Genomic DNA, 25,494 nt, shown 5'->3' with positions numbered 1-25,494 from the left:
TGCTTATAAAATAAGGCCACGTTTATAATGATCCCAAATCAGTCAAAGACAAGGTTCCTAATGGAAACATCAAGGTTAGAGACAAATTCTTTCCTGGTTAGTCCTTTTCTCCTCTCGGTTTCTTCCGGTTGTTGAACTGCCCAGATTCACCGTCCTGGTGCCTTTAAAGGCGTGTGGCATGTGAAATGACTAGAGGTGGTATGAACAAGGTCAAGCCAGTCACCAGCCACACGTAGGTTGGTCTGGAGGAAATTCCTGGAAAACAAAGGCATGCCGTCCGCGCACCTCTGTGCTCCGGGCCCCTGCAGTTCCAGAGAAGAAAGTCCAAATCCCTTCGATGGTTACACCAGCTTTGATTCTCCAACTGGACTTGGCTTGAAAGTGTGAGCGCCGTGAATGGCAAGGGCCGGTGCCCAGTCCGTGCCAGACTTAAAAGACGGGAATGTGGTAGTGGCGGTCATTCTCTGTCAGCAGGGAGATCTCGGGCCACTCCCTGAGCGGCAGGTCTGGGTAGCACACCTCAAAGTCTCTGGAGTTAAACTTGAACAGTCTGAACACTTTTATCTTTATTTCAAGGGAGTGTCCAAGAATAAACATATCGATCTGGAAAAGAGATGAAAGAGAGGTCAAGAACACACATTTCCAATTTCCTGCCCCACCAGAGAAGGGAGCGTGCTCTCCTGCGGCTTAGGAAGTAACGCCCTTGTTTACAGACCCGCACGTGAACCACCGAGTGACCACCATCAGGGACAAATGTCCACGATGTGTAAGGCAGGGACAAGCAGAGAAACATCTCTGTACACTAGCTTGAAGAAGTTACGGGGAAACGCTTTGGTGGGGGTGGGTGGGAGCTAATAAAAAATAAAGGATGCTCACATTAAAATAACACTGTTTTCCAACTGGTTTTAGATAAAGTTTAATGAAAATGTCAGATAATTTTGCACACCGCCTAAGAGAACAAAGGAAAACAAAACCAAAACTCTTTTCTATGGGGATAAAAAGTCTTATCCGGATTTAAAAGTTTTTAATAATTTTTTTAACTTAAAGTTTATTTATTATTTTTAAATAATCTCTACACCCAATGTGGGGCTTCATCTCACGACCCTGAGATCAAAGTCATCTGCTCTTCTGACCGAGGCAGCCGGGCGCCCCTAAAATTTCCAGTCGTGTCTATCTATCTGCAGGAAGGAGCCGAACGCTTTCCCCAACACTGTCTCATTCTCCGGCTGGATTTTCTCTTGGTTAAAATCAGCTGTGGGAGAACCGGCCACCATCTGAGAAACAGAGTGAAAGCCTAGAAAGGCTTCCAGCAGGGGCACCTGGGCGGCTCAGTCGGTTAAGCATCCGACTTCGGCGCAGGTCATGATCTCACGGTTCGTGGGTTCAAGCCCCGCGTCGGGCTCTGTGCTGACAGCCAGCTCAGAGCCTGGAGCCTGTTTCACATTCTGTGTCTCCCTCTCTCTCTGACCCTCACCTGCTCACACTCTCTCTCTCTCTTTCTCAGAAATAAATAAAAAACATCTAAAAAAAAAAAAAAGGCCTCCAGCACCACTCAGTGGCCCCTGGGTTGGAAGGACACAGCAAACCGCACGGCACAGTGAGGTTTTCGCTCCGCTTTTCCCCCTTGGAGGGGCAGTACCATCAGGCCACGACCTCGCTGCCGCTGGGTTTACCACCACTGAAAGCAAACCTCACACAGCTGGGTGTCTAAGCACTGCCAGTGCGGCCCGGAACTCGAGTCTTCGGCCCCAGTTACCTGCTCCAGTCCACACGTGTCACCCACAGAATTCAGGTGGTTCATCATGAAGCTCAGAGGGTCGGATGATGTTTCCCGGGAAAACAGGAGTCGGAAAAGACTGGGAATGACCTTTTGCGTCTTCATTTGTTCGTAAACCTCGGTGACTTGATATAGCATGATGAACTTTAAAGCTTCATAAAGTTTGTATTCCAGAATAGCATCAGAGAAAAGGATGTTGCACATACTTCCCCTCTTGTGATAATCTTTAATTCCACTAAATTCAGTCCACTGAGAATACAGACGTGGGAGTGAAAGTTACAGGGTAGAGGTGAATACCAACGCCATCGGCATAAAGTACTTATAAAAATAAACCAAAGATCAATAGAGGGGACCGTTAACTTTTCATTTTATATCTTTTGACCCTGATATTTTTAACTACAAGTATATATTACTTTTATAATAACTAGCTTAAATATTTTTTTAAGACAGCGCCACCGATTAGGTAAAATACCAAGCAAGTCAGTTTCCTAAGACGCTTAATGTAACTGGTGGGCCCAGAAGATATTCCAGAGACGAACAGTACTAACTAGTATTCTTTCCCACTCACCATGTGCCAAGCACTGTTTAAAGCCACATGTATTAGCTCAGTCAATCCTCATGATAACTGTACAGGGGACACACTATTCACATAGCAGTTTTACACATCAGAAAACCACAGCGCTGAAATGTTTTGGTATTGATCAGGGAGGATTCATTTTAGCAATCCCAAATCTGCGTCTATTAAAGGCAAGAAAAACTCTTAGTTCAAACGATAGCATCTGTGGCATCCCCAAGTTATTAACAGGGCACATTCCAGAAGAGCATTTCCGAGTGGGCCCTGGGCCACATCTTTCTGGGGGAAACAAAGGCACAGGACCGTTAAGGTTTCCTGGCCAGCCCAGAGGCCTCCTGCACCCGTAACGGGCCTAACTAGCACTTACGCCGTTGCTCTCGTTCATGACTTGGAAAGACAAAGAACAGGAAAGCCCATCGTCAGTTCCCAGGAGAGGCCCCCCTGCCCGCATGTCCTCCTCACTAGGCATCAGGTGACATGTGTGACAGGGAAGAGTCACTACACCCGGGTGTGTGCTTTCATTCCTCGTCTTTTCTCCCTCCACATACTCACCTGCGTTTTCAATAATTCCACACATTTACGTAATTTTCCAAACACGTTGGAACCTGTATACTTCTCAGGACCAAAACTTTACTGCTGGATCCAATTACAACCTTGTGAAAAGAGCAGTTTTTCAGGAAGCTTGAAAAGGAAGGAGATGCCAACTGTGATTAGTACCTCAACGTTTACAACAGAACAGTTTAGAATGTGTCACAGTATGTGGTCTTACCTCACTTAGGAACCTCCATTTAAAAAGACTGTAACAGTAACTAAATAATAACTTACAGATTCTTCCTTTAGATTTATGGATTAAGTGACGTAGATAATATTCTCTTTTTTTGAGAGAGAAAGAGCACAAGCAGGGGAGAGGGGCAGAGACAGAAAGAGAATCTTTTTCTTCTTTAATGTTTACTTACTTATTTAAGAGAGAGAGTGAGAGAGAGAGAGAGCATGCAAGTGAGCATGAGTGGGGGAGGGGGCAGAAGGAGAGAAAGAGAGAATCTTAAGCAGGCTCCATGCTCAGTCTGCCTGAAATGGAGCTCAGTCCTACGAACCATGAGATCATGACCTGCGCCAAAACCAAGAGTCAGACACTCAACCCACTGAGCCACCCAGGTGTCCCACAGAGAGAAAGAGAGAGAGAGAGAGAGAGAGAGAATCTTAAGTGGGTTCCACACCTAGCATGGAGCCCGATGTGGGGCTCAAACTCACAACTGTGAGATCATGACCTGAGTCAAAATTCAAAGGTTGGATGCTCAACCAGTTGAGCCACCCAGGTGCCCCTGGATCATATTCTTCTTCTTCTTTTAAATGTTTATTTATTTTTGAGAGAGAGAGACAGAATACGAGCAGGAGCGGGGCAGAGAGGGATAAAGGGAGACACAAAATCCGAACCAGGCTCCAGGCTCCGAGCTGTCAGCACAGAGCCCAACGTGGGGCTTGAACCCACAAACCATGAGATCATGACCTGAGCCAAAGTTGGACGCTTAACTGACTGAGCCACCCAGGCGCCCCCTGGATCGTATTCTTAATTTACAATTTCAAATTTCATAGCTGATGAAAACCTACATGAAGAGTATGTCTATGAAACAATCTTTCTACATAAAACATTTCCTTAACTGCCTAGGTATATCTGTTTAGAAATAATTTTTACACAAACAATGCTAGAATTCCATAGCACATCAGGGAGCACATGGACTTTAGAATAAAAGTACTTTGGGGTCCAAACCTCACTCTGTCACTCATCAGCTAAGAGACTGCTCACCCAGTGCAGATTATTTACCCTCTTAGCCTCATCCTCCACCGTAAATCAAGGGCAATATACCCATTTTACAGGACTCTGGGTGGGATTAAATAAGATCACAGAATATGTAAGACTCTGATCCAGTGAAGGGATCTAATCCATCTCCCCACCCGGCTGAGCTTGGGGAGCCCCGAGGCTTGTTATTCTCTGTCCCCGGCAGCTGGCCACAGGGCTGGCACACTGTGCACACTTGATGAGTGCTTCCTAGATAAAATTAAAGTAATCAAAACAACTCTCAATTAAGAACTGGGAAGGAAATAGACCGTGTGCAGCTACATATATGCATATACTTTATATACTCTCTATTTCTTTGTGCCTCTGCCCTTAAATGAACATCCTAGGTTAAACATCCTACATTCTGACTTCAGCTCAGGTCACGATCTCACTGTTTGTGAGTTTGAGCCCTGCGTTGGGCTCTGTGCTAACAGCTCAGAACCTGGAGCCTCCTTCAGATTCTGTGTCTCCCTCTCTCTCTGCCCCTCCCCCACTCCTGCTCTGTCTCTGTCTCTCAATAATAAATAAAAATGTTAAAAAGAAAAAAAATGTACTTCCTCAGGGCACCTCAGTGGCTCAGCTGGTTGAGCATCTCTCAATTTCAGCTCAAGTCATGATCCCAGGGTTGTGGGATCGAGCCCTGCATCGGGCTCCATGCGAGTGTGGAGTCTGCTTAAGATTCTTTCTCTCCCTCTCTACCCCTCTCCCCCACTCATGCTCTCTCTCTCTCTCTTTCTAAAAAAAAATAAAAAAGAATTTTAAAAAAGAATGTACTGCCTTATACCGTCAAAATGAAAAAACAACAAGGCACAGACTGGGAGAAAATATTTGCAAATAACATATCTGATAAAGCACTTGTATTCAGAATATATAAAGAAATCTCAAAATTCAATCAATGATAAAATAAAAATGGGCAAAAGATTTGAATAGACACTTCTCTAACAAGATAATAACGGATGGCCAATAAGCACATGGAAAGACGTTCATCCGTCCTTGCTAGCAGAATGCCGAGTAAAAGCACAGTGACACCAGTGCACATCTATCACAATGGCTAAAACACACACACACACACACACACACAGCCCGAAGCCTAACAATTCTGGTTACAATTCGGAACAACTGCAACTCTTACACACTGCTGGTGGAAATGCCAAATGGTAGAGCCACTCTGGAAATCAGTTTGGTAGGTTTTTATGAACTCAGACCTATACCTGCCACGGGAGCCAACAATCTTACTCCCTGGCATTTGCCCAAAAGGAATGAAAACTTTCATTCATACAAAATCTTGTATGGGAATATTTATAACAGCTTTATTTGTGGTCAAAAATAATTTGTCAGGTGTCCTTCAACCGAAGGACAGATAAACAAACTATGTCATGCTCACATCAAAGAACACCACTCAACAGTACAAAGGAATGACCTACAAATTCACAGAATGTGGATGAATTGCGATGCATTTTGCTAAGCGAGAGAAGTCAGATTCAAAAGGCTGCACACTGGATAGTTCCATTTCTATGACATTCTGGAAAAGGCAAAACCGTCGGGTCTCAAGACCTGTCAGTGACGGCCCTGGGCAGGGGTGAAAGAAGGGCTGGGAAGGAACAATGGAGAATCTCTCTCTTTAAAATATATTCATTTTTGAGTGAGAGAGACAGAGCACAAGCAGGGGAGGAGCAGAGAGAGAGGGAGACATGGAATCCGAAGCGGGCTCCAGGCTCCGAGCCATCAGCGCAGAGCCCGACGTGGGGCTCGAACTCACAAGTCTTGAGATCATGAGATCATGGCCTGAGCTGAAGTCGGAGGCTTAACTGACTGAGCCACCCAGGTGCCCCGAGGAACAGTGGAGAATCTCTGGAGCGTTCTAGGTGTTAAAACTTGAACAACTGTATAGAGTAAAAAAGTGAGTTTCAGTAGACCACCTTGCTTATGAAGAATGGATGCCTTTCTTGAGAAAAGATGGTGGCATTAAAAACAAACACAACCGAGTATGACAGTCCTTCTGCCATGGGGGGGGGGGTGCTACCGGGCCTTCGAAGGCTCCTTCCATCTCAGGACGCACAAGCCGCCCACTGAGGACCCAGCCAACCTGCGTTATAGTTCTTGGCAACATGATGTTCCCCCACATTCCAGGGAGCGGACGTACCTTCACAATGTCTTTTTCCTTCATCCACGATGGAAAGGAGAGGCCCTGGCTGAATATCTGAAACAGCACTGACCTCAGCGCATCATAGTTATCTCTCTTTACTTGTCGGACACATTTGATGTGATGCCGCCAAAACAGCTCCTCGTAAGCCTGTCCGCACAAAAGCAAAAAAGTGCGTTTTCAAATCCCCTGGATAAGGGAATAGAGAAAGCGAATTCGCTGTATTGGCAGCGAAGTGTACTCCCAAAGAAAGGGGACAACAGAGACAAGAACAATTATAAGTTATGAATGTGACCACGTCACTTATTTTATTCTGAGAGCAGGGGAGGTGAGCAGGGGAGGGGCAGAGAGAGAGAGGGAGAGAGAGAACCCCAAGCAGGCTCCACACTGCTAGTGCAGAGCCCAATGAGGGGCTCGAATCCACGAACCAGGAGACCATGACCTGAGTTGATATCAAATGTCAGAGGCTTAACCGACTGAGCCACCCAGGTGCCCTATGATGACACGTCATTTTAAAGGGACATTTGTGGGTATTGAGTCTGTGTCATGCTCCTTCAACTGGTAACTTCCTGGAAGCCCGGGAGCCAGGGAATGCCATTTAGGGGTGATGACGGCTACAACGTGACCACACTGAAAAAAAAAACTATATACTTTAAAGACACGCTCTAAAGGACTTGAAACGAAAATTTCCTGCTGTGACAAGGTTGGATAGCACCACTGGGAACAGTTAGCAAGCTCGGTCCTGTGGAAAATTCTTAAACTCAGAATATTTTACAACTAGGTGCCTAATCCCTGCAGAGACAGACGTCTCCCCTGCTTGTCGAGAGAGCCCGTAGGCTTGGTGGGCAAAGCTGAAAAGAGTGCCACCCTCGAGTTTCCTGAAGTGACAGCCTACTGTATGTCATCGTCCACACCCGCATGGCCCTCGCTCCAGGTAAAAGCCCAAAGCCATTGTCTGGCAGCTGCGTGGCTCTATCATGAAAAGCCACGATTGTTCTTTGTGGCATATCTGGTGTCAGTAGATCTTTGGGTTTAGTAAAGCAGGGTGGAATGTTCATGTCCTGATTTTTACACACAAATTCTCCATCGTCCGTGACCTTGACAAACAGACACACCTTCCGCATCAGCTTCGCACGCGGTGTCTCTCCCTTCCACTCTCTTGCACAGTAACTGAGGAGATCGACCTCCGCCTCCACGCTGAGGTTCCCTGGACCAAATCGGACATGAGAGGTAGTTAATTTTCCCTTCTCCTTGCCCTTCTTGAACCCTCTCTGCATCTTACAAATAAGACGTGAAAATATTTACTTTTGAATTTTCTCTCCAGATATCCGATCCACCTAAAAGATAAAGGGAAAATAATATCAAAAATCTACTTTGGATGGCAAGGGTCTATTGGCGAATCAGGAGGGCAGTACAACCACCTACCATTTCAGCCAGTGCCCTAAATAGGAGTGCACCCGCCTCACGTAGCAGAGGGCGGCCACCAGGAATGACGCTGCCAGTGTCACTGAGCCCTTGGCTATCTTCCACGCAGTATCCAACGCGTGGCTGGTGACCAGTGTCCAGGCGTGAACCTGGTCACTTCCTACAAAAATTTAATAATAAAAAAAGACGCATCATAATTATATAAATCTGCTTTGTTTAAGGGGGGAGGGAGATAAATGTTGCTAATTGTATCTGCCAAGTGTCTGTCATTGATTACAGAAACAGCTTTTAAAGCATTCAAAAGTTCGGTCTAAAAGTTAAAGAAACACCCGTTTCTCCTATAATCAATGTCATATGTTAAGAATGTCTTTGTTCCGCACAATTCGTGAGGAATAATCATAGAGTATAGGTTCCAGAATCCCTCAGACCTGTTCAAAACCTGTGTCTTGATGACTCTGGCCGTGTGACTGTGGGAAACCTCACTTCTCTACTCCTAATGGCCTTGACTGTAATATTGGGGGAAAGTACTGATCTCCCTGGAGAAAGATGGAATGAAATTAAGAGCGCACGCTGTGCTGCGTATCTGCTAAATCCAAGAATGGTTCCAGGAGGGATTCTGTTCAACACCAGGGTCCTCAAGTGATACCATCACCATGTACATCTGCCCACCTGGGTTTTTGTTCTTTTTTAAGTAGAGAGAGAGAGCACAACTGGAGGCAGGGGGAAATGGGGGCGGGGGGGGGGGAGAGAATCTCAAGCAGGCTCTATGCTCAGTGTGGGCCCCAGTGAGGGACTCAATCCCACATGACCTGAGCTGAAATCAAGAGTTGGACACTCAATTGACTGAGTGACCCAGGTGCCTCCCACGCCCTTTTTAGAAATTTTAAAGCCACTTATTCTTTTTTTTTTTTAAAACATTTTTTTAACGTTTATTTATTTTTTGAGAGAGAGAGACAGAGCTCAGGTAGGAGAGGGGCAGAGAGAGAGGAAGACACAGAATCTGAAGCAGGCTCCAGGCTCCAAGCTAGCATCAGCACAGAGCCCAACGTTGGGCTCAAACCCACGAACCGTGAGATCATGAACTGAGCCAAAGTTGGATGCCCAACCGACTGAGCCACCCAGGCGCCCCTAAAGTCACTTGGATATTCTTCAATTATTAGGATCCATGACAGATGGCATCCCCTCAACACATACAATGAGTGGTCCAAACCTCAGGCACATGACATCATTTCCAAGAAGTGGAGCTCTGAGCAGACCTGTGAGGTAGAGACGGAGGTGCTGCATATGGTCCATGCTGCAGTTCCTGACTTGACCAGAGAGAATGAATGGGCCTCGAGAGCTCCAACTGCATACTTGCAATATCTTACTATGTGCAGCACATTCCCAATTATATGATGCTTGAGCATGTAAAATGCCGAAGTACAAATGAGGAAGAGAACTTTTGAATAGTGGCCAAACCTCCTGGGGATCGTTGTGAAATCGTTCTCTCCCTGGCACAAGGTTTAGTAAAATTCCAGTAATTAATGGTAGCAAAAGTCTCAGCAATTCAGAATCTACAATTTTAGCTTTTTAAAAAAAAAAAAGTAGTCTCCACACCCAGTGTGGGGCTTGAACTCATGACCCCAAGTACAAGGGTCACATGCTCCACCAAGTGAGCCAGCGAGGTGCCCAACTTTTAGCATTTTTGACCACACAGATACTTGATATACATTTAAACTCTCACAAGTAAAGAATTTACTGGCAAACAAAGAAATAAAATTACCAGTAAATAAAAATAGACATATTTGCAATTACTTAAAAGGACATTTTTTTATGTTGGTTGCTATTTTTTAAAAATATAATTTATTGTCAAACTGGCTAACATACAGTGTGTACAGTGTGCTCTCGGTTTGGGGGGTAGATTCCCATGATTCATCGCTTCCATACAACACCCAGTGCTCATCCCAACAAGTGCTCTCCTCCATGCCATCACCCATTTCCCCCTCCCCCCATCACCCCACCAACCCTCAGTATGTTCTCTGTATTTAAGAGTCTCTTATGGTTTGCCTCCCTTCCTCTGTTTGTAACTATTTTGCCTCTCCCCTTCCCCCACAGTCTTCTGTTAAGTTTCTCAAGTTCCACATGAGTGAAAACATACACACCTGTCTTTCTCTGACTGACTTACTTCACTTAGCCTAACACCCTCCAGTTGCATCCACGTTGCTGTAAATGGCATGATTTCATTCTTTCTCCTTGCCAAGTAGTATTCCACTGCATATATAAACCACATCTTCTTTATACATTCATCAGTTGGTGGCCATTTAGGCTCTTTCCATAGTTTGGCTATTGTTGAAAGCAGCCCTATAAACATGTGCCCCTGTGATCAGCACTCCTGTATCCTTTGGATAAATTCCTAGCAGTGCTATTCCTGGGTCATTGGGTAGTCCTGTTTGTAATTTTTTGAGGAACCTCCACACTGTTTTCCAGAGGGGCTGCACCAGTTTGCATTCCCACAAATAGTGCAAGGGAGTTCCCGTTCCTCCGCATCCTCGCCAGAATCTGTAGTTTCCTGAGTTGTTCATTTTAGCCACTCTGACTGGTGTGAGGGGTATCTCAGTGTGGTTTTGATTTGTATTTCCCTGATGAGGAGGGACGTTGAGCATCTTTCATGTGTCTGTTGGCCATCTGGTAGTCTTCTTTGGAAAAGTGTCTATTCATGTCTTCTGCCCACTTCTTCACTGATTTGTTTGTTTTTTGGGGTGTTGAGTTTAGTAAGCTCTTTATAGATTTTGGATACTAACCCTTTAACCGATATGTCATTTGCAAATATCTTTTCCCATTCCATCAGTTGCCTTTTAGTTTTGTTGATTGTTTCCTTTGCAGTGCAGAAGCTCTGTATCTTGATGAGGTCCCAATAGTTCATTATTGCTTTTAATTCCATTGCCTTTGGAGACGTGTTGAGCAAGAAATTGCTGCGGCTGAGCTCAAAGTGGTTGTTGCCTGTTTTCTCCTTTACAGTTTTAATGGTTTCCTGTCTCACGTTCAGGTCTTTCATCCATTTTGAGTTTATTTTTGCATATGGTGTAAAAAAGTGGTCTAGTTTCATTCTTCTGCATGTTGCTGTCCGGTTCTCCCAGCACCATCTGTTAAAGAGGCTGTCTTTTTTCCATTGGATACTCTTTCCTGCTTTGTCAAAGATTAGTTGGCCATACATTTGTGGGTCTAATTCTGAGTTCTCTGTTCTATTCCATTGGTCTATGTGGCTGTTTTTGTGCCAATACCATACTGTCTTGGTGATTACAGCTTTGTAGTAGAGGCTAATGTCTGGGATGGTGGTGCCTCCCACTTTGGTGTTCTTTCTCAACATTACTTTGGTTATTGGGGGTCTTTTGTGGTTCCATACAAATTTTAGGATTGTTTGTTCTAGCCAGTGCAATTTTGATTGGGATTGCATTGAATGTGTAGATTGCTTTGGGCAGTACAGACATTTTAACAATATTTATTCTTCTAATCCATGAGCATGGAATATTTTCGCATTTCTTTGTGTCTTCTTCAATTTGCTTTGTTAGTTTTCTATAGTTTTCAGCATACAGCTCTTTTACATCTTTGGTTAGGTTTATTCCTAGGTATTTTATGGTTCTTGGTGCAATTGTAAATGGGATCGATTTCTTGATTTCTCTTTCTGTCACTTCATTATTGGTGTATAGAAGTGCAACCAATTTCTGTACATTGATTTTGTATCCTGAGACTTTGCTGAATTCCTGTATCAGTTCTAGGAGCTTTTTGGTGGAGTCTTTTGGGTTTTCTAGGTAGAGTATCATGTCAGCTGCAAAACGTAAAAGTCTGACTACCTCTTTGACAATTTTTATGCCTTTTATTTCATTTTCTTGTCTGACGCTGATGTTAGGACTTCCAGTACTATGTTAAACAGTGGTCAGAGTGGACATCTCTGTCGTGTTCCTGATCTCAGGGGGAAAGCTCTCAGTTTAAAAGGACATTTTCAAAAACACGTACTCATCTGTTTAGAATAATTCATTAGCTCTTCACTATACACTTACTCCTGCCTAGATATTTAGTAAAACTTTGTGTAAGTTGTTTAAAAATGTAAAGCTATGCTGCCTTTACATCTACAATTTAGATTTTTATTAATTCACAGTGATTTCCCAACTGTGAAAAATTCTGACATATGTAAATACTTTTAGTAACTCCTTAAATTCAGGAAGAATTAGAACTTTGTCTATGCAACACATAATTTTTAAATGTATTTATAAACTTTTCCTAGAAAAATGGAATATTACACATGGATTTACAGTTTGTTTTTTCTCTTCATACACATTAGACATCTTTTTATTTAACTACATATAGATCTACATTATTCTTTTTAAAGAATGCATAATATTTTAGTAGACATGTAACCCATCATATGGGGTCCCTGACTGGCTTTGCTGGTTACGTAGCCGACTCTTGATTTTGGTTCAGGTCATGATTTCATGGTTCGTGGGACTGAGCCCTGCATTGGGCTCTGTGCCAATAGCATGGAGCCTGCTTGGGATTTTCTCTCTCCCTCTTTCTATCTCTCTCTACCCCTCCCCAACTCTCTTTCTCAAAAAAAAATTTAAAAATGAAAGAGCATCATATATGTAACATAATACACTGCCTTACCAACAAACCATCTGGATTATTTCCCGTTTTTCACTCTTACAAACACTGCTGAGAACGACATTATCCCCCAGTAGTCCTTGTGGGCTCCCAGTAGCTTTTAGGATAATTTTAAGAAGGGAAACCCTGGATCAAGGAAGGATGTGTACATTTTTAGTTTTGACAGATATTGCCAAAGCACCTTCCAAAACAAACCGCCTACCGCACCCCCTTCACGTGTACGAGTGTCCCTATGTCCTTGAGCCCCAGTTCTGGTCGATTTCTCACAGCCGTGTGCATTTCCGTAGGAACAATTCACATTTCTTCTTCCAGGAAGAGCCTTTTAGAGCATCTGCCTATTTCCCACTGGGTGGTGCTTGTGTTTGTGTGGACTTGGCGGGCCTGCCGTCACTGAGGTGGGGTCTGGCAGCCGCGCCCTCCGTGGGGCACACTGCTGTCATCTGTCACAGACTAACCACCACATTACAGTTGTGGAGTTACTGGCACGCCTTCTGGGAACTTGATTTGAGTCCCTAAGCCAGGCCTTCTCCCGAGCACGAGGCCATTCCATGGCTGCTGCCCAGGGCTTCCAGGGCAGAGATGGCTCTCCTCACTCCCACACACACACACAACACACTTCCTTAGCCTGCTGCCCTTATCCTCGAAATTAAGCACACCTCCAACCCAGGAAAGGGATATGATCAACTTATTAGAAAAAAAAAAAAACATGCGAGGGCTCAGTACGCCTTTTCCGTGCAAACCTAGAATACAAACTTAAACTCCTGGCTTCCCCCTACCTAACTGGCAGTTCGTGGTCAAGTGACTCAAACCAAAGAAGGACCAGGGCGCATGAACGTGGCAGCTGGTGTGGGTGCCAGGGAGCGAGCTGGTAGTGGGGCCCCTGAAGTCCCGGGTAAGTGGCTGCAGCTCACAGACAATCCTGCTGTGTCCATACCGTATATGAAAATATCATAAGGAGTGGGGCTTCTTCATCTAAGGAGAGGAAGTGCAGTGTTTTAGAAGGGAAAAGTATGGCTCCGTTGATAATTAAAATATAAGCCAGAGCCATGCTATGTGCTTTCCAGTCATTCTCTTGGGGCGCCTGGGTGGTTCAGTCAGTTAAGCGTCCAACTCTTGGTCTCGGCTCAGGTCGTGATCTCATGGTTCATGAGTTCGAGCCCTGCGTCAGAGTTCAAGTCTGCACTGTCAGCTCAGAGCCTGCTTGGGATTCTCTCTCTCTCTTTCTCTCTCTCTCTCCCTGCCCCTCCCCTCTGCACATGTGCGCTTTCTCTCACTTTCACTCTCTCTCAAAATAAATAAATAAACTTAAAAAAAACTAAAGTAATTCTCTCACTTGCTCCTGCAAAGGCTGCCCCACTGTGGTCAGGAGGCCCTGGCCCCCACCCGGCCCTGCACTGGGCTTCTGCTTCTCCACACGATGCGACAGTGCCTGGAACACAGGGAATGCCACGCTGGCCCTCATGATCCTTCCTGCACAGTCACACGGGGCAGTGCGGTTTTGGTCTGGGATTGTGCCTCTGGTTGTGAGGCTGAGTGGAAACGTTAGGGAAGCGCTGAGCAAGCCGCCTGACAAAGCCTAAGTCTCCAGTCCGTGTGGATTATTAGCCTTATTGCTACTACTCTAACCACCCTGATTTTGCAGATGAGGGTGCAAGGGAGAGAAAGGTTAAATACGTAAGTGGTAAAGCTGGAATTCCAAGGCGGGGCAACATGGTGCCAGAGAGCGTACCTCGTCACTCGGCCACCTGTCTGTCACTGAGGCAGCTAGTAAGTCTTCAAATTAACTTTGCTACGGCATGTGGAACTGAGACTCTTTAAAAAGAGAATGAAAATCAAAATTTTTCCCGCGTGTGTCAATAACCAGTTTATAACTCCAAAGCAACAGACGTAGACAGTACCACAAATGCGGTGCCTTGCCAAACACTGTCACGAACTTGACCTGGATGATCTCATGAGTCAAATCTCATTTCCCCAAATACAGCTGACAGGGGATAAAGTCTTTCATGTCAGGCTCTTCACGGGGGTCCTCTGTGCACCAGCCCAGGGAGAGAATTCGGGGAGAATTCAGCCCGGGCCCAGCCTCCCCTCCCCCGGCCAAGAGGACCCGGGCTTAGTACTTTTGGAATGGACAACCCAAGTGGTGACTGCAACGAGGCCGCCATACATTTCTGTCCTACTGGCAAGTGGATTAATTAGGTCTCACACATCCCCCCGATCTTCAGCACGAAGACCCGTGAAAGACCCCCACGCACACTGTGGGAAGGAGTTATCCTTCAGTAGTTACATCCGTGAGTGATTGCACCGGAGTCCTGAAGTCAACAACGGGGCTACCTGAAAGTAAAATCGGATCTGCCATCGCTCAAACTGTATATGGCAGACGAGACCACTGACTAGAACTGAAAAGGAAAAAAAAAAAAAAAAAAAAGAGAGCCACCTTTTGTGGTAAAATTCTACTTAGAATTTTTTCCATTCCCTAAAATGTACCAAAGCTGAAAAAATTCAAACATTAACACAGGAAACCAAAAAGAAAGAAAAAAAAACAAACCCTGAAAACAAAACCAAAAGACACTGAAGAGCGGAAACAGAGTGATTATGCACATGGCAGGCCCCCCTCCCCTACCCCCACCCCGGGGCCCTGGGCTCCTTCTCATGGAAACTCCTCAGGGTCTCCCTCACCCTCAAAACATCCAGTGGTTTCCTTGGCCCAGAGAGCCCATCCGTCCCTGCCTCCACTTTTCTCCCAATCTTACTCATGGTGCAGCCAACCACGGCACCTCTCCCTCCATACGTCTACACAGCCAGCTGCATCCGGCTATTGACTTTCTCCTGAAAGCAGATCAGGGGCTACCTAGTGGGCCACGGAGGGGGGAGATGAGGCCTGAGCCAAAAGACGTAAAAGGCAATTTAATTTAGATGTTTGAGAGCAGAAGGAGTGAAGAAATACATGCATTAATGTCATCTTGTTAAAAAAAAAAAGATACTATATGTAATTTAATGACTTCAACAGCTCCTCCTTCTGCGTCAATTCCACATTATGGTTAATTAGCAGGAGGCAGGGGAGACAGAGCCCTAGAGAAACAGACTGATGGATCAGGGAGCAGAGGGGGGCCAGGTGGGGCCCCAGGACAGCTTCACACTTTCTGCAGCCAGAGGAGTGAAGCGGTTGGTGGGTAACCTGGACAAAGAGGCGTTGGTAAGCTTTTCACACTTTTCTGAGCTGAGTCGTGGAGCACCATCTGCTCTGAAAAAGTGAATGTGGCTTTCGGGTTATTCTAACCAAAGGTGGGAAGTACTGCAGAGAGGTCTGATCATCCGCCCAGTGGTGCCAGGACCCAGGAAGGTCTGGAAGGGCCTTCCTCTCTCCTGCTAGTCTTTCTCTGGTTACACTTTCTCCCCGCAAACCCTCACCCTGGGCTGGCAGGCAGCGGAAAGTCATATGCTCTGTCCTGAAGGAGCTCATGGTGAAGTGACAAGATGCCCTCCCGTCAGGAGGGCTACTGGCCGGCTTGTCTAGGCCCACAGAGCCCCGACCTGCGCGACCCAGGGTCAGCACATCTGGCGTTGGGGAGGGAGGGGGTCTCGCTGCAGGGACGCAAAATAACGCCAGCTGCTGTGAGCTCGACGCCCACGTGGCAGGCAGGCCTCCATCCCCAAGCCGGTCGTCTCTCTCTGAGGTTAATTCTGAGAAACCGAGAGGCTGGCGAATAAAGCAACATAATGTACGTTAGTCCAAACAACTAAACTAAGCAGGATGCAAGCCCAAGGATAAACACACAGAACAAATCCTGGGATGGCAGCAAGGCTTCTCAGTCATCTGGAGCTCGGGGGGACTGCCGGAGAATCTTTACAAGTCAGCACAGCGGTGGAAAGGACCAGGCTTAAGTGGTCTTGCTTCTTGAAAATTCACAGGCTAGCTGTTTGTTTTCCTATCAGTTACAGAGGGGAAAAAAAAAAAACCCCTCTTAACAAGGGCGAGGGCAAAAGGCTTTGTAAGCTTTTGTAAATTTCAATATGAATTCTGCTCAATTAAGCAATGACAATCTTCCACTTAGTAAAGGACTATAACCAAAAAGTGCAAGATCTGTATCACTAAGGAAGAGAGCCACCAAGGGGAAGGTTTTTATCTAGAAAGTCATGACCAGTGAGACATTCAGCTGTAACCCTGTCATGCAACCCACTTAGGCTCGGAGCACAGTCCCCACGGGACTGGGCATGTTTTTACCCAAGGCTCCTGTTAAACTGAATGTCAGTAAATACAACAGGAAACTGCTCCTTGCCAAACACTCACAGGGCTGTGCGTGTGTGCGTGTGTGTGTAACAATGTCATAGCTCAGAGTTTTTCCATTTACTAGGGCACAAGTTCAGGGGAGTTAACTGCAATCCATCACTTTAAAAGAGAAGTTTAATCTTCTAATCATGCGTAGGGGATTTTGAACCCTCCCAACTATAAAAATACAAGAGCTGTGAGGTGGGATAGGCTTCTGTGGACCAGCAAGTTGTAACTCCTTCTGGAGAAAAGTCTCAACACTCCAGGATCACCTGATCCACCCAGACACTCTCCTTGGCCCTGACCTGGCGGAACCAGCCGGCAAGTCTGTCTTCACTCTGCCATTTTCTAACTGCAGGACCTCAGCCAAACCACTGAGCTTCAAGAATCTCAAAACACCTCCCTAGTGGAGGAGACCATCAGTGATAACAGAGGGGTGAACGAAATTAAACACCAGCCACGAAAGTGTGCATGTAACCACAGTGCAAATGGAAACTCTCCCCCTGCGTCCCTGTGACAATCTCCCCTGCCCCTCTGGGGCTGGGAACTCGCTCCCATGTGTGGGAGACCACTTCCTTTTCTGGAATATTTCTCTCTTCATTGATCAAAGTCTATCATTACTCAATGAATATAGAAGAAGCTCCTCTTGCAGGCCGAACCCAGGCCAAGAGCTGGTGTCATAATCGCCGACGCAAGCTGACCTCTCCTTGTTTTCAGGGGCACGACGGAGCCAATGCTCCACAGAAACGTGGCTCCGTCAGCAGAGGTCACGTGGGTACCTGACCGGGTCCCCCGGGAGCCAGAGCGGAGCCCCGCGGAGACGCAGGAGTTCACAAGGCCAGGCAGGTGAGGGGCTGGGCGCAGCTGGGCCTGTAGACCCCGTTAGAGATGCCGATGCTGCCTGCCGAGCAGGGAAAGTCCCTGAGCAGGAGGCGGGCGTGCTCAGATCTGCAGCCACAGCTCGAATCGTTACTGCTCGGAGTCATGAGGAACATGTCAGATTGCTCTTCTGTGCAACACACTTCAAGTCTTTCACAGGATCACAGAATGCTCTGGGCGAAGGCTGGAGTTCCACTTGTTCTCCAAGGTCGATTCACACCAGCCGCTCTGCAGAGGGGTGTAGACAGAGTGCTCTCCCCACCCCCGCCCCTGGCTGCCACACTCGGTCTACACCACGGGTCAGTTAGGCATATTTGTGACTGTGTCCTCTGCTGGCCTGAAAACACCTCTGAGGTGAAGGCGGAATCTTAATTCGCTGTGGACCTGGTCATCTGATGGGCCGTCACGTGCACCCCATCAGTTTTGAGATGAAGAAACTGAAGCCCAGAGAAAGCAAGTAGAAGTCTGAACTTGAACCAACAGGCTCTGACTCAAGGTCAGTGCCCTTTCAATTAACCTCATAACTGCCTTCCTGGAGCAATTCTCTTCTAAGAATTCAAAACAATTAACAAGCACAACCGTAGAAGGCAGCTATCATTTCCACTGTGCTTGCTTCTCTTCGAGGTTGGGCATTCCCGTTGTCTCAATCAGTCCTATGACCCAGGCTGGGGCGGAGGGGCGGGGAGGGATCTTTTCATCGTCCCGGTCATTCTCCTCTGAACCCATTCCACACTTAAAGTGGGACCACAGGACAGAACGCGATGTTCTGGCGTGACCCACCCAGGAGACAATTCAAAAACATGACGACTCCCTCATTCTCGGTCGGGGGTCAGCCAGTTTTCTTGTATAGGGTCAGAGAGCAAGCATTTTAGCTTGTCTGCCATCTGGTCTCTGTCCCAAGTACCCAAATGGGCCCTGACCGAAAAACAGCCGTTAGACAACATGCAGTGAGGCTGAGTTCCAAGAAAACCTTATTTACAGACACTGAGAGCCGAATTTCATAGAAGTTTCCCATGTTTGATTTCTTTTTCCTTCCAACCATTAAAAAAAGTCAAAACCATTCTTAGGTCACAGGCCATAGAACCAGATTCACCCCATGGACTGTGCTTTGCTGAACCTGATTCTAGATGATGCACAGTAGGCACACAGCCTGAGACTGTATTAGTCAGTATCTTATAGCTGAGAAACAAAAGCCTGACGCAATTAGTCTGCCATCAACTTAAAGCCCTGTTGCTGGAGTAAGTCTCCCAACCTCTGAAGGGGGAGGGGGGGTCTGCTCTTTCATCCCACTGAACTCAGATGTCCTGCCGGACATCTTTCCTGGACACCTGGCTCCGGCCCCTGCCCCAGCCCTCTCTCACCTGCCTCCTTCCCAAGGGCCTGGTCTGAGGGCAGATTTGGGAGAAACTGCTCAGGTCAGCCCCTCTTCCATTGCCGGCAGGGAGTGACCTTCAGGCGTGAGCTCAGCTCGGGCAAGGCTTAGCAAGCCCATCGGGCCACACAAGCGGGGCATGCAGGTTTTATCACTGAGCTGACATTTTAAAAATCTCTGACTCCTCATGGCCACCTTTTAGTTCGTCCAGAACCTGGCAAGGGAAGCACACAGAGCCTGCGTGCAGGCTCTGTGCTTTTTAGATTAGGAGTAGACACGTAACCCTGCTCAAGTTCATGTTCCTGGATCTGGTTCACTGCCTCAACCCGCCAGGGCTTTGATCGCACACTCTCAACCTTTATAACTTTTTCAATGTTTGTTTATATTTGAGAGAGAGAGAAAGACCGTGAACAAGCTGGGGAGGGGCAGAGAGAGAGGGAGACACAGAATCCTAAGCAGGCTCCAGGCTCTGAGCTGTCAGCACAGAGCCCGACATGGGACTTGAATACGTGAGCCCTGAGATCATGACCTGAGCGGAAGTCGGACGCTTAACCGACTAAGCCACCCAGGCGCCCCTCAACTCTTAGACCCTTAAAGATGAAGGCTGTCTTCCACCTCCCAGGCATTTATGAAATGTGACCAGGAGAGAACTCAAGGCACACTCACACAAGCCACCTTTCACTTTCGCCCTGAGGTGATTTTTTCCATTAATCAGAACCTTTTGGGCTCTGTTGCTAATGGTTACTAATCCTTCTAATTGGCTTCCCTTTCCAAAGCCATTTTCCACTCCACAGCCAGTGGTGGTTTTTGTTTGCTTGGTTAGTTTTGTTGCCTTTTTACATGCAATGTGTGTGTCATCTCCTATTTAAAATCTGGCTTTTCTTCTCCCTCTTCTCCTCCTCCTCCCATTATTATTATTATTAATTATTAATTATTAATATTATTATTTTGGCTTTTCTTACGGGATCCTAGCAGCCCGTGAAGTGAGCTGGAAAGGCCTCTAACGAGGTGTGAGAGGTCAGGGTACCTCTCCATTACCCCATCCCAGCCAGAAGCCATCGGAGCCGGCTCTTCCAGAACCAGGAACCAGCCTCACCCTGTAACCCACAAACCTTTGGAACCGAGAAGCGGAGATGGGCGCACCCCTGACGGCGGCACAAAGCGGAGCCCCCCGTCCTCTCCAGGTCTTCCTCCTCTCCCCCCACCTCCCCCTCCACCTTTACGCGGCCCTTTAGCTCCACTCTCCACAAAAGGAACCTTCGAAACAAACGCATCAGACCCTACAGACACGTACTCAGGCCTCTGGCCCAGCAACGTCCCTGCTGCCCGGGGCACTTAGGGGTACAGATCCGCGGGGCCCCCCACAAGCCTCGTCTGTGTTCTGCGAGGTGCCCAGCAATCCGCACCCATGCCCGGTCTCGGGGGCTCTGGGACGGGGCAGAGAATCTCCCTTGCCCCGGGGCCGCCTGTGCCTGTTCTGATTTTGTGGGCCGAGGCCCAGGCCCCCATCTTTCACTGGGTCCCCAGGTGACCCCAGCGTACTGCCGGCGCTGAGACCTGCTGGGAGTAAGGCCTCCTCCGTCCTTAGCCGGTCTGGTCTCTCAAGTCACATATTAGCACATGCCAATCACTTCCCAAGGTTTCCGTTAGGAGACATCATGCCGGTTAAAGTCTCACTGGTCACAAGAAGTGGGGCGCCTCGGGGGAACAGTCAGTTGGGCAACTGACTCTTGATCCTGGCTCAGGCCATGATCTTGAGGTCCGTGAGTTTGAGCCCCCCATCGGGCTCTGTGCTGATATGTGGAGCCTGCTTGGGATTCTGTCTCTCCTCTCAGCGCCTCCCCCACTTGTGCGTGCTCTCTCTCTCTCTCAAAATAAATAAGCAAGTAAACATAAAAAAGAAAAAAAAGAAAGAAAGACGTGTTGCTCGTGTTTTGTGCCTCTCTCCTTTCAGCCAACAGGAGGGGGCGAGTTTTACCAGCTGGTTGTTTTTCCACGGCGGAGCTACGCCTGTCTAAAAAGGGACTTCGCTGAAATTAAAATGCAAGGAACCTGATTATTAATGTGGCCTCCAGCAAGGGTGGCCAGCCTGTCCCGGCCTGCCTGGGACCCTCCCTGTGTTAGCACTGAAACTCCCCGTCCCAGGACATCCTCAAGGCCGGCACGCCATGGCGGTCCCCCTTCCTCCGGGGCCCCATGCAGTCTGACCCCGGTTCTTCCCCATTCTGTCCCCTCTGTGGCTTTTGCTCAAGAGCACTGGCTGGGAGTTCCTCCGTGAGAGCCCACCCTGCCTCCCGCCAGCCTTCACCCCTGCTTTCTTCTGCCTGTCATACCCTCCACTCGACTCTTTCTCTGGCTGTCAGCTCCAATGTCACTTCCTGGGACAAAGCCTCTGACCCTTTCCCACCCCCCGCGCTTGCTCAAGTCCCCGTTACTCTCCCTCAGCACACAGCGTCTCTTCCCTTCACAGCACTTAGCACGGTTTACACAACCGTGTTTGTGTTTGAACAGTGTCTGTCTCCCTACTTAGGTAAGCGTCTTAAGGACTGGGATTGTGTCTGTTTTCCCTCTGCTTTCTTGGTGCCCAGGCGCAGAGGAGACAGTTAATAAATATTTGTTGAATCAGTAAAAGGATTCCATGTAATCAGGACCCGGTCCATGCGTCTCCATGACAAACACTGAGAGTTTCCCTCAGTATCTGTTCTCTCTTCCTCCACAGAACTAAAATCCTGACTTTCAGCTGCCTACATGGCTACTTGAATACGGGCTACATTTCCTCCTCGCCAGGTGCCAGGTGTAACTGTGTGAGTGAATTCTGACTAAGACGCATTATGTGCAATTTTCAGAAGGCTCTGCTGAGAGGAGCGTATTCCTTGTCCTTCCTCCCGATTAGCTAGAATGTAAGTGCGGTGACTGGGGGTGAGCAGCCATCTTGGACCATGAGGTAGCTGGTCATGGAAGCCATGCACGGTGGAAATGACATGGGGGAGTGGGCCCCTGACAACATGGAGCCCATTCCGGGCCTGGAAGGGGGAGGGGGTGCACCTTTGAGCTGTGACATGAGAAAAATAAACTTGATTCACTTATTTGGGGTTGTTGTCTTATTCCACCATACCTAATCCTAACTAACGGCCTCTATCTTGGTGGTCCACTGGGAAGACGTGTGCAGAAACGGTGAGCCACCAGTGTGTTTTCTCTTCCCTTAATTACACTTGTGAAAATATGAAGCAGGAAATGAGAATGTGAAGTGGCCACCTAGTGGGATGGCTTCAGGGCAGTGGGATGAACAGGCACCAAAGAGTCAGGAGCCCATGGTCTGGTCCACCTCAGTTTCCTCCTCTGTGAATGAACATAGGGAGGCCAGGCCATTAACTGCCATTTCCTGTCATCCACCACAGGGCTCTTCATGTTAACTTGTTTCCGAGTTATGTTGGAGGAACAGGCACGTTGGGGCACAAGGCACAGGATTTTAAGTAGTTGTGAAGCAAGTGGGTTCAACTATACTTAAAACATTACTCAAGGGGCCCCTGGGTGGCTCAGTTGGTTGAGCGTCGGACTTTGGCTCAGGTCATGATCTGATGGTTCGTGGGTTCGAGCCCCGCGTCGGGCTCTGTGCTGACAGCTCAGAGCCTGGAGCCTGTTTCAGGTTCTGTGTCTCCCTTTCTCTCTGACCCTCCCGTGCTCACGCTGTCTCTCACTCTCTCTCTCTCAGAAATAAACATTTAAAAAAAAAAAACATTACTCAAAACGGGACACCTGGGCGGCTCAGTCGGTTCAGCGTCTGACGTGGGCTCAGGTCATGATCTCATGGTTCTGTCAGTTTGAGCCCCGCATTGGGCTCTGTGCTGTTAGTGGGGAGTCTGCTTCGGATCCTCTGTCCCCTCTCTCTCTGCCCCTCCCCTTCACGCTCTCTCTCTCAAATATACATAAACCTTAAAACAAAAACAAAAACATTACTCACAACTTGCACCACAGGAAAGATGCCCTGAACACGTACAGAAGTCACACGAGACGGTGACAATGCCAGCAACTACTCCGACCCTTAGAAGCCGTGCTCTGCTCTACAGACTCTCACGCCAGCACTTCCCTGGAGGTGACCAGTTTCTAAAACACGCCATGATTTTTTTTAAAGCAAGGTTGAGGAAGAGCCTGGGAGGGAGCGAGAAGGAGCACTGTACCTTCACAGGTTACCGGCTCCACATTTTGGATGAATGAACCAATGAGGCATAAATGGGCGACAATGCTGGAATGTTAAAGCGAAAACAACAAGACAGCACAGGCCAACGCGCATTTGCCGTGCCAGGCCTCTGTCCCAACAGTCAGCTGGGTTTACCAAAAGGGAGCTTGACAAATATTTAAAAAACAAAATGGAGACATCGTGGGTGAAACGAACCTCATAAACTCTCTCGGTTCGAGCGACTGTTCTCTCTGCTTCAGATTGCAGAGAAGGCATCGACATGCCCAAGTCTGACGCTGCTTCAGGTGCAAAACTGAGGCACCCCCCCCTTCTATTCATAATTCCATTGGCTACAACTGCTTTTCAAGGTAAGGGGCCAACCTCATCCTCAGCTACAAACTGAACCCCAAGTTCATCTTCAAATGCCCAGTAAAATGACAAAGAGCTGGCGTCAGCACCATCCAGACCTTTATATCTAGATGGTGCCTGATTATATTGAATCCGCGCCGGCACTGGCTCGCCATCTCTTCCACTTCCCCCTTCCTATAAGCCATCCTGCTTCCTCCAGGGCATTCCTACCTAAGGACCTAGGACACGGGGCCAGGAAAGCACAGAGTACGCAGTTTCCCTGCCGCTCCCGGGAGCGGTGAGGCCTTCCTGTCACAGGTGCACAATTCTGCCCACATTGGACCAGGTGTTACTCTAAGACTTAAGAGAACGATTCTCTCTTTACCAGGCAAGAAGGGATTCAGTTCGCTTCTCCTAAACTTGGGGGACCAAAGGCTCTGGGAACTCGCTGCCCTGACTTAGAGACACAAGTTGTTCAAAGACCCCTGCCCGATGAGCTCCCACCACCAACTCCCCTCTCCACCTCCTTCCTGTTTGTACCTACTGAGGCTGTCCCAGGAGAGAGAGAGCGGGGGCTCATGTCCACTGTAATGGGAACTAGAGAGGGCAGTATGCCTCTCCTTTTGACAGTTAACCCTTGACTTTGAATCAGATCCCACTTCTCTCTGAATTGGAGGAGTGAGATGGGGATCTCTTGAGAAACCAATTTTCAATTACATTATTATTCCCTTGGCTCGAAGACTAACCCTAACATTCATAAAAGCCAATTACAGGGCAAGCGGAGAGAGAGCTAATACAGTATTTTAAATTACTATATACCTATCATCCACAGTCCCACATAGACTCAAAGTCATAGATATATGGCTAAATCAACAACAAAAGGCTCACTATTAAATTCTTAATTCAGAGATTTATCAAGCATGGCATTTTACATGCTACAGTGTCTGAGATTTTTGTTTATTACCTGAGAATCCCAGCAACAGTACAAACAGACGATAGTCCTTAGTTTCCTAGAAATGAACAAAACACCCTGTCTTATTTTAAACACGACGCCACCTGTCTCTTCTGGCTCCAATTAAATGAGAAAGTACAAAAATGTGGCATGACCAGAACAAGAGATTACAGTCAAAAACGAGTGCATTAACAAACACTTTTCTCTGTTGATTTCTCGTGAAATAACATTTCTATGTTCTTGCATTAAGTGAATTACACATCAGTAAGTGTGTGTCCCACCTCAGTTCTAAGAACGATTGTTTTAAGTAACTGAACATTTGCCAAAAGATCAAGTGGACCGGAGGCAAAGGTCAAATACACCAGCCCAGTGACCAACTCGCTCTGCTCAGAGACCGTTGGTGAAGGGGCTTTAATAGCTACAAAGAAGCAACCGTGTATGTTGCAAGTTTCAGCTGGATCATGATGACTTTGTCATAATCTCAATTCTCCTGCACCCCAGACCTGTGAGTTATGGGAGCGACGACAAGGGCATACAATGGGAACCCAGCTTTAATGGAGAACAGCCACAATGCGGGGCAGTGACCCAGGAAGAGAGCACTCGTAGGTGTAAGCCTGAGCCGTGTTTCGGGAGGCAGACGAGGCGGGTGGTTAAGTACTGGTTTTGGGTGGAGCCACGCTGCCGGGGCTGGAATCCTGGCCACCACTTCTTAGCTGGAAACTTTGAGCAAATTCCATAACCTTTCCGAGCCTCAGAGTGGTGGTTGTAAAGATTACATAAGACTACCCACGGGCAGTGTCTCTGTGGCCAGCACCGTGAGGAGACCTCAAATGCCCACCGCTCCCGTGGCAAGGACACCACGGGGTGCCACAGGTGGCCACCCACTCCGGGGAGCCAGGGGAAAGGTGATTTTCAAATGCATAACTGTGCCAATCAAAGATTGGCAAAGATTTCTACTTAGCCACAACACTCAGTGCCAGAATTTACATTTTATTTGGCATTTAATCCATCTCACAGATGGGGCAAACAGGGTAAAAGTGGGGCAAACAGGCTGGCAAGAGAATACCAACTATGGACCGTTTGGTTTTAGGCGTTCTGTCGCGTG

General features: G+C 47.5%; 1 protein-coding gene across 1 annotated transcript in view; it reads right to left on the bottom strand.

Moving 5' to 3' along the window:
* OTULINL (OTU deubiquitinase with linear linkage specificity like) overlaps nucleotides 1-25,494 on the bottom strand; it is a 29,829-nt gene continuing 4,335 nt past the window's right edge. The window contains 7 exon segments of the mRNA XM_039238826.1: nucleotides 1-603; nucleotides 1,757-2,026; nucleotides 2,904-3,032; nucleotides 6,332-6,481; nucleotides 7,447-7,538; nucleotides 7,637-7,668; nucleotides 7,757-7,916. Of these exon segments, the coding sequence (XP_039094757.1) occupies nucleotides 430-603; nucleotides 1,757-2,026; nucleotides 2,904-3,032; nucleotides 6,332-6,481; nucleotides 7,447-7,538; nucleotides 7,637-7,668; nucleotides 7,757-7,916 (1,007 nt within the window). The 3' untranslated portion in view covers nucleotides 1-429.

This window comes from Hyaena hyaena, unplaced genomic scaffold, assembly GCF_003009895.1.
Source record: "Hyaena hyaena isolate Hyena2069 unplaced genomic scaffold, ASM300989v1 scaffold_148, whole genome shotgun sequence".
In the NCBI taxonomy this organism is placed as follows: domain Eukaryota; kingdom Metazoa; phylum Chordata; class Mammalia; order Carnivora; family Hyaenidae; genus Hyaena; species Hyaena hyaena.
This window is presented reverse-complemented; position numbering and strand designations above follow the sequence as displayed.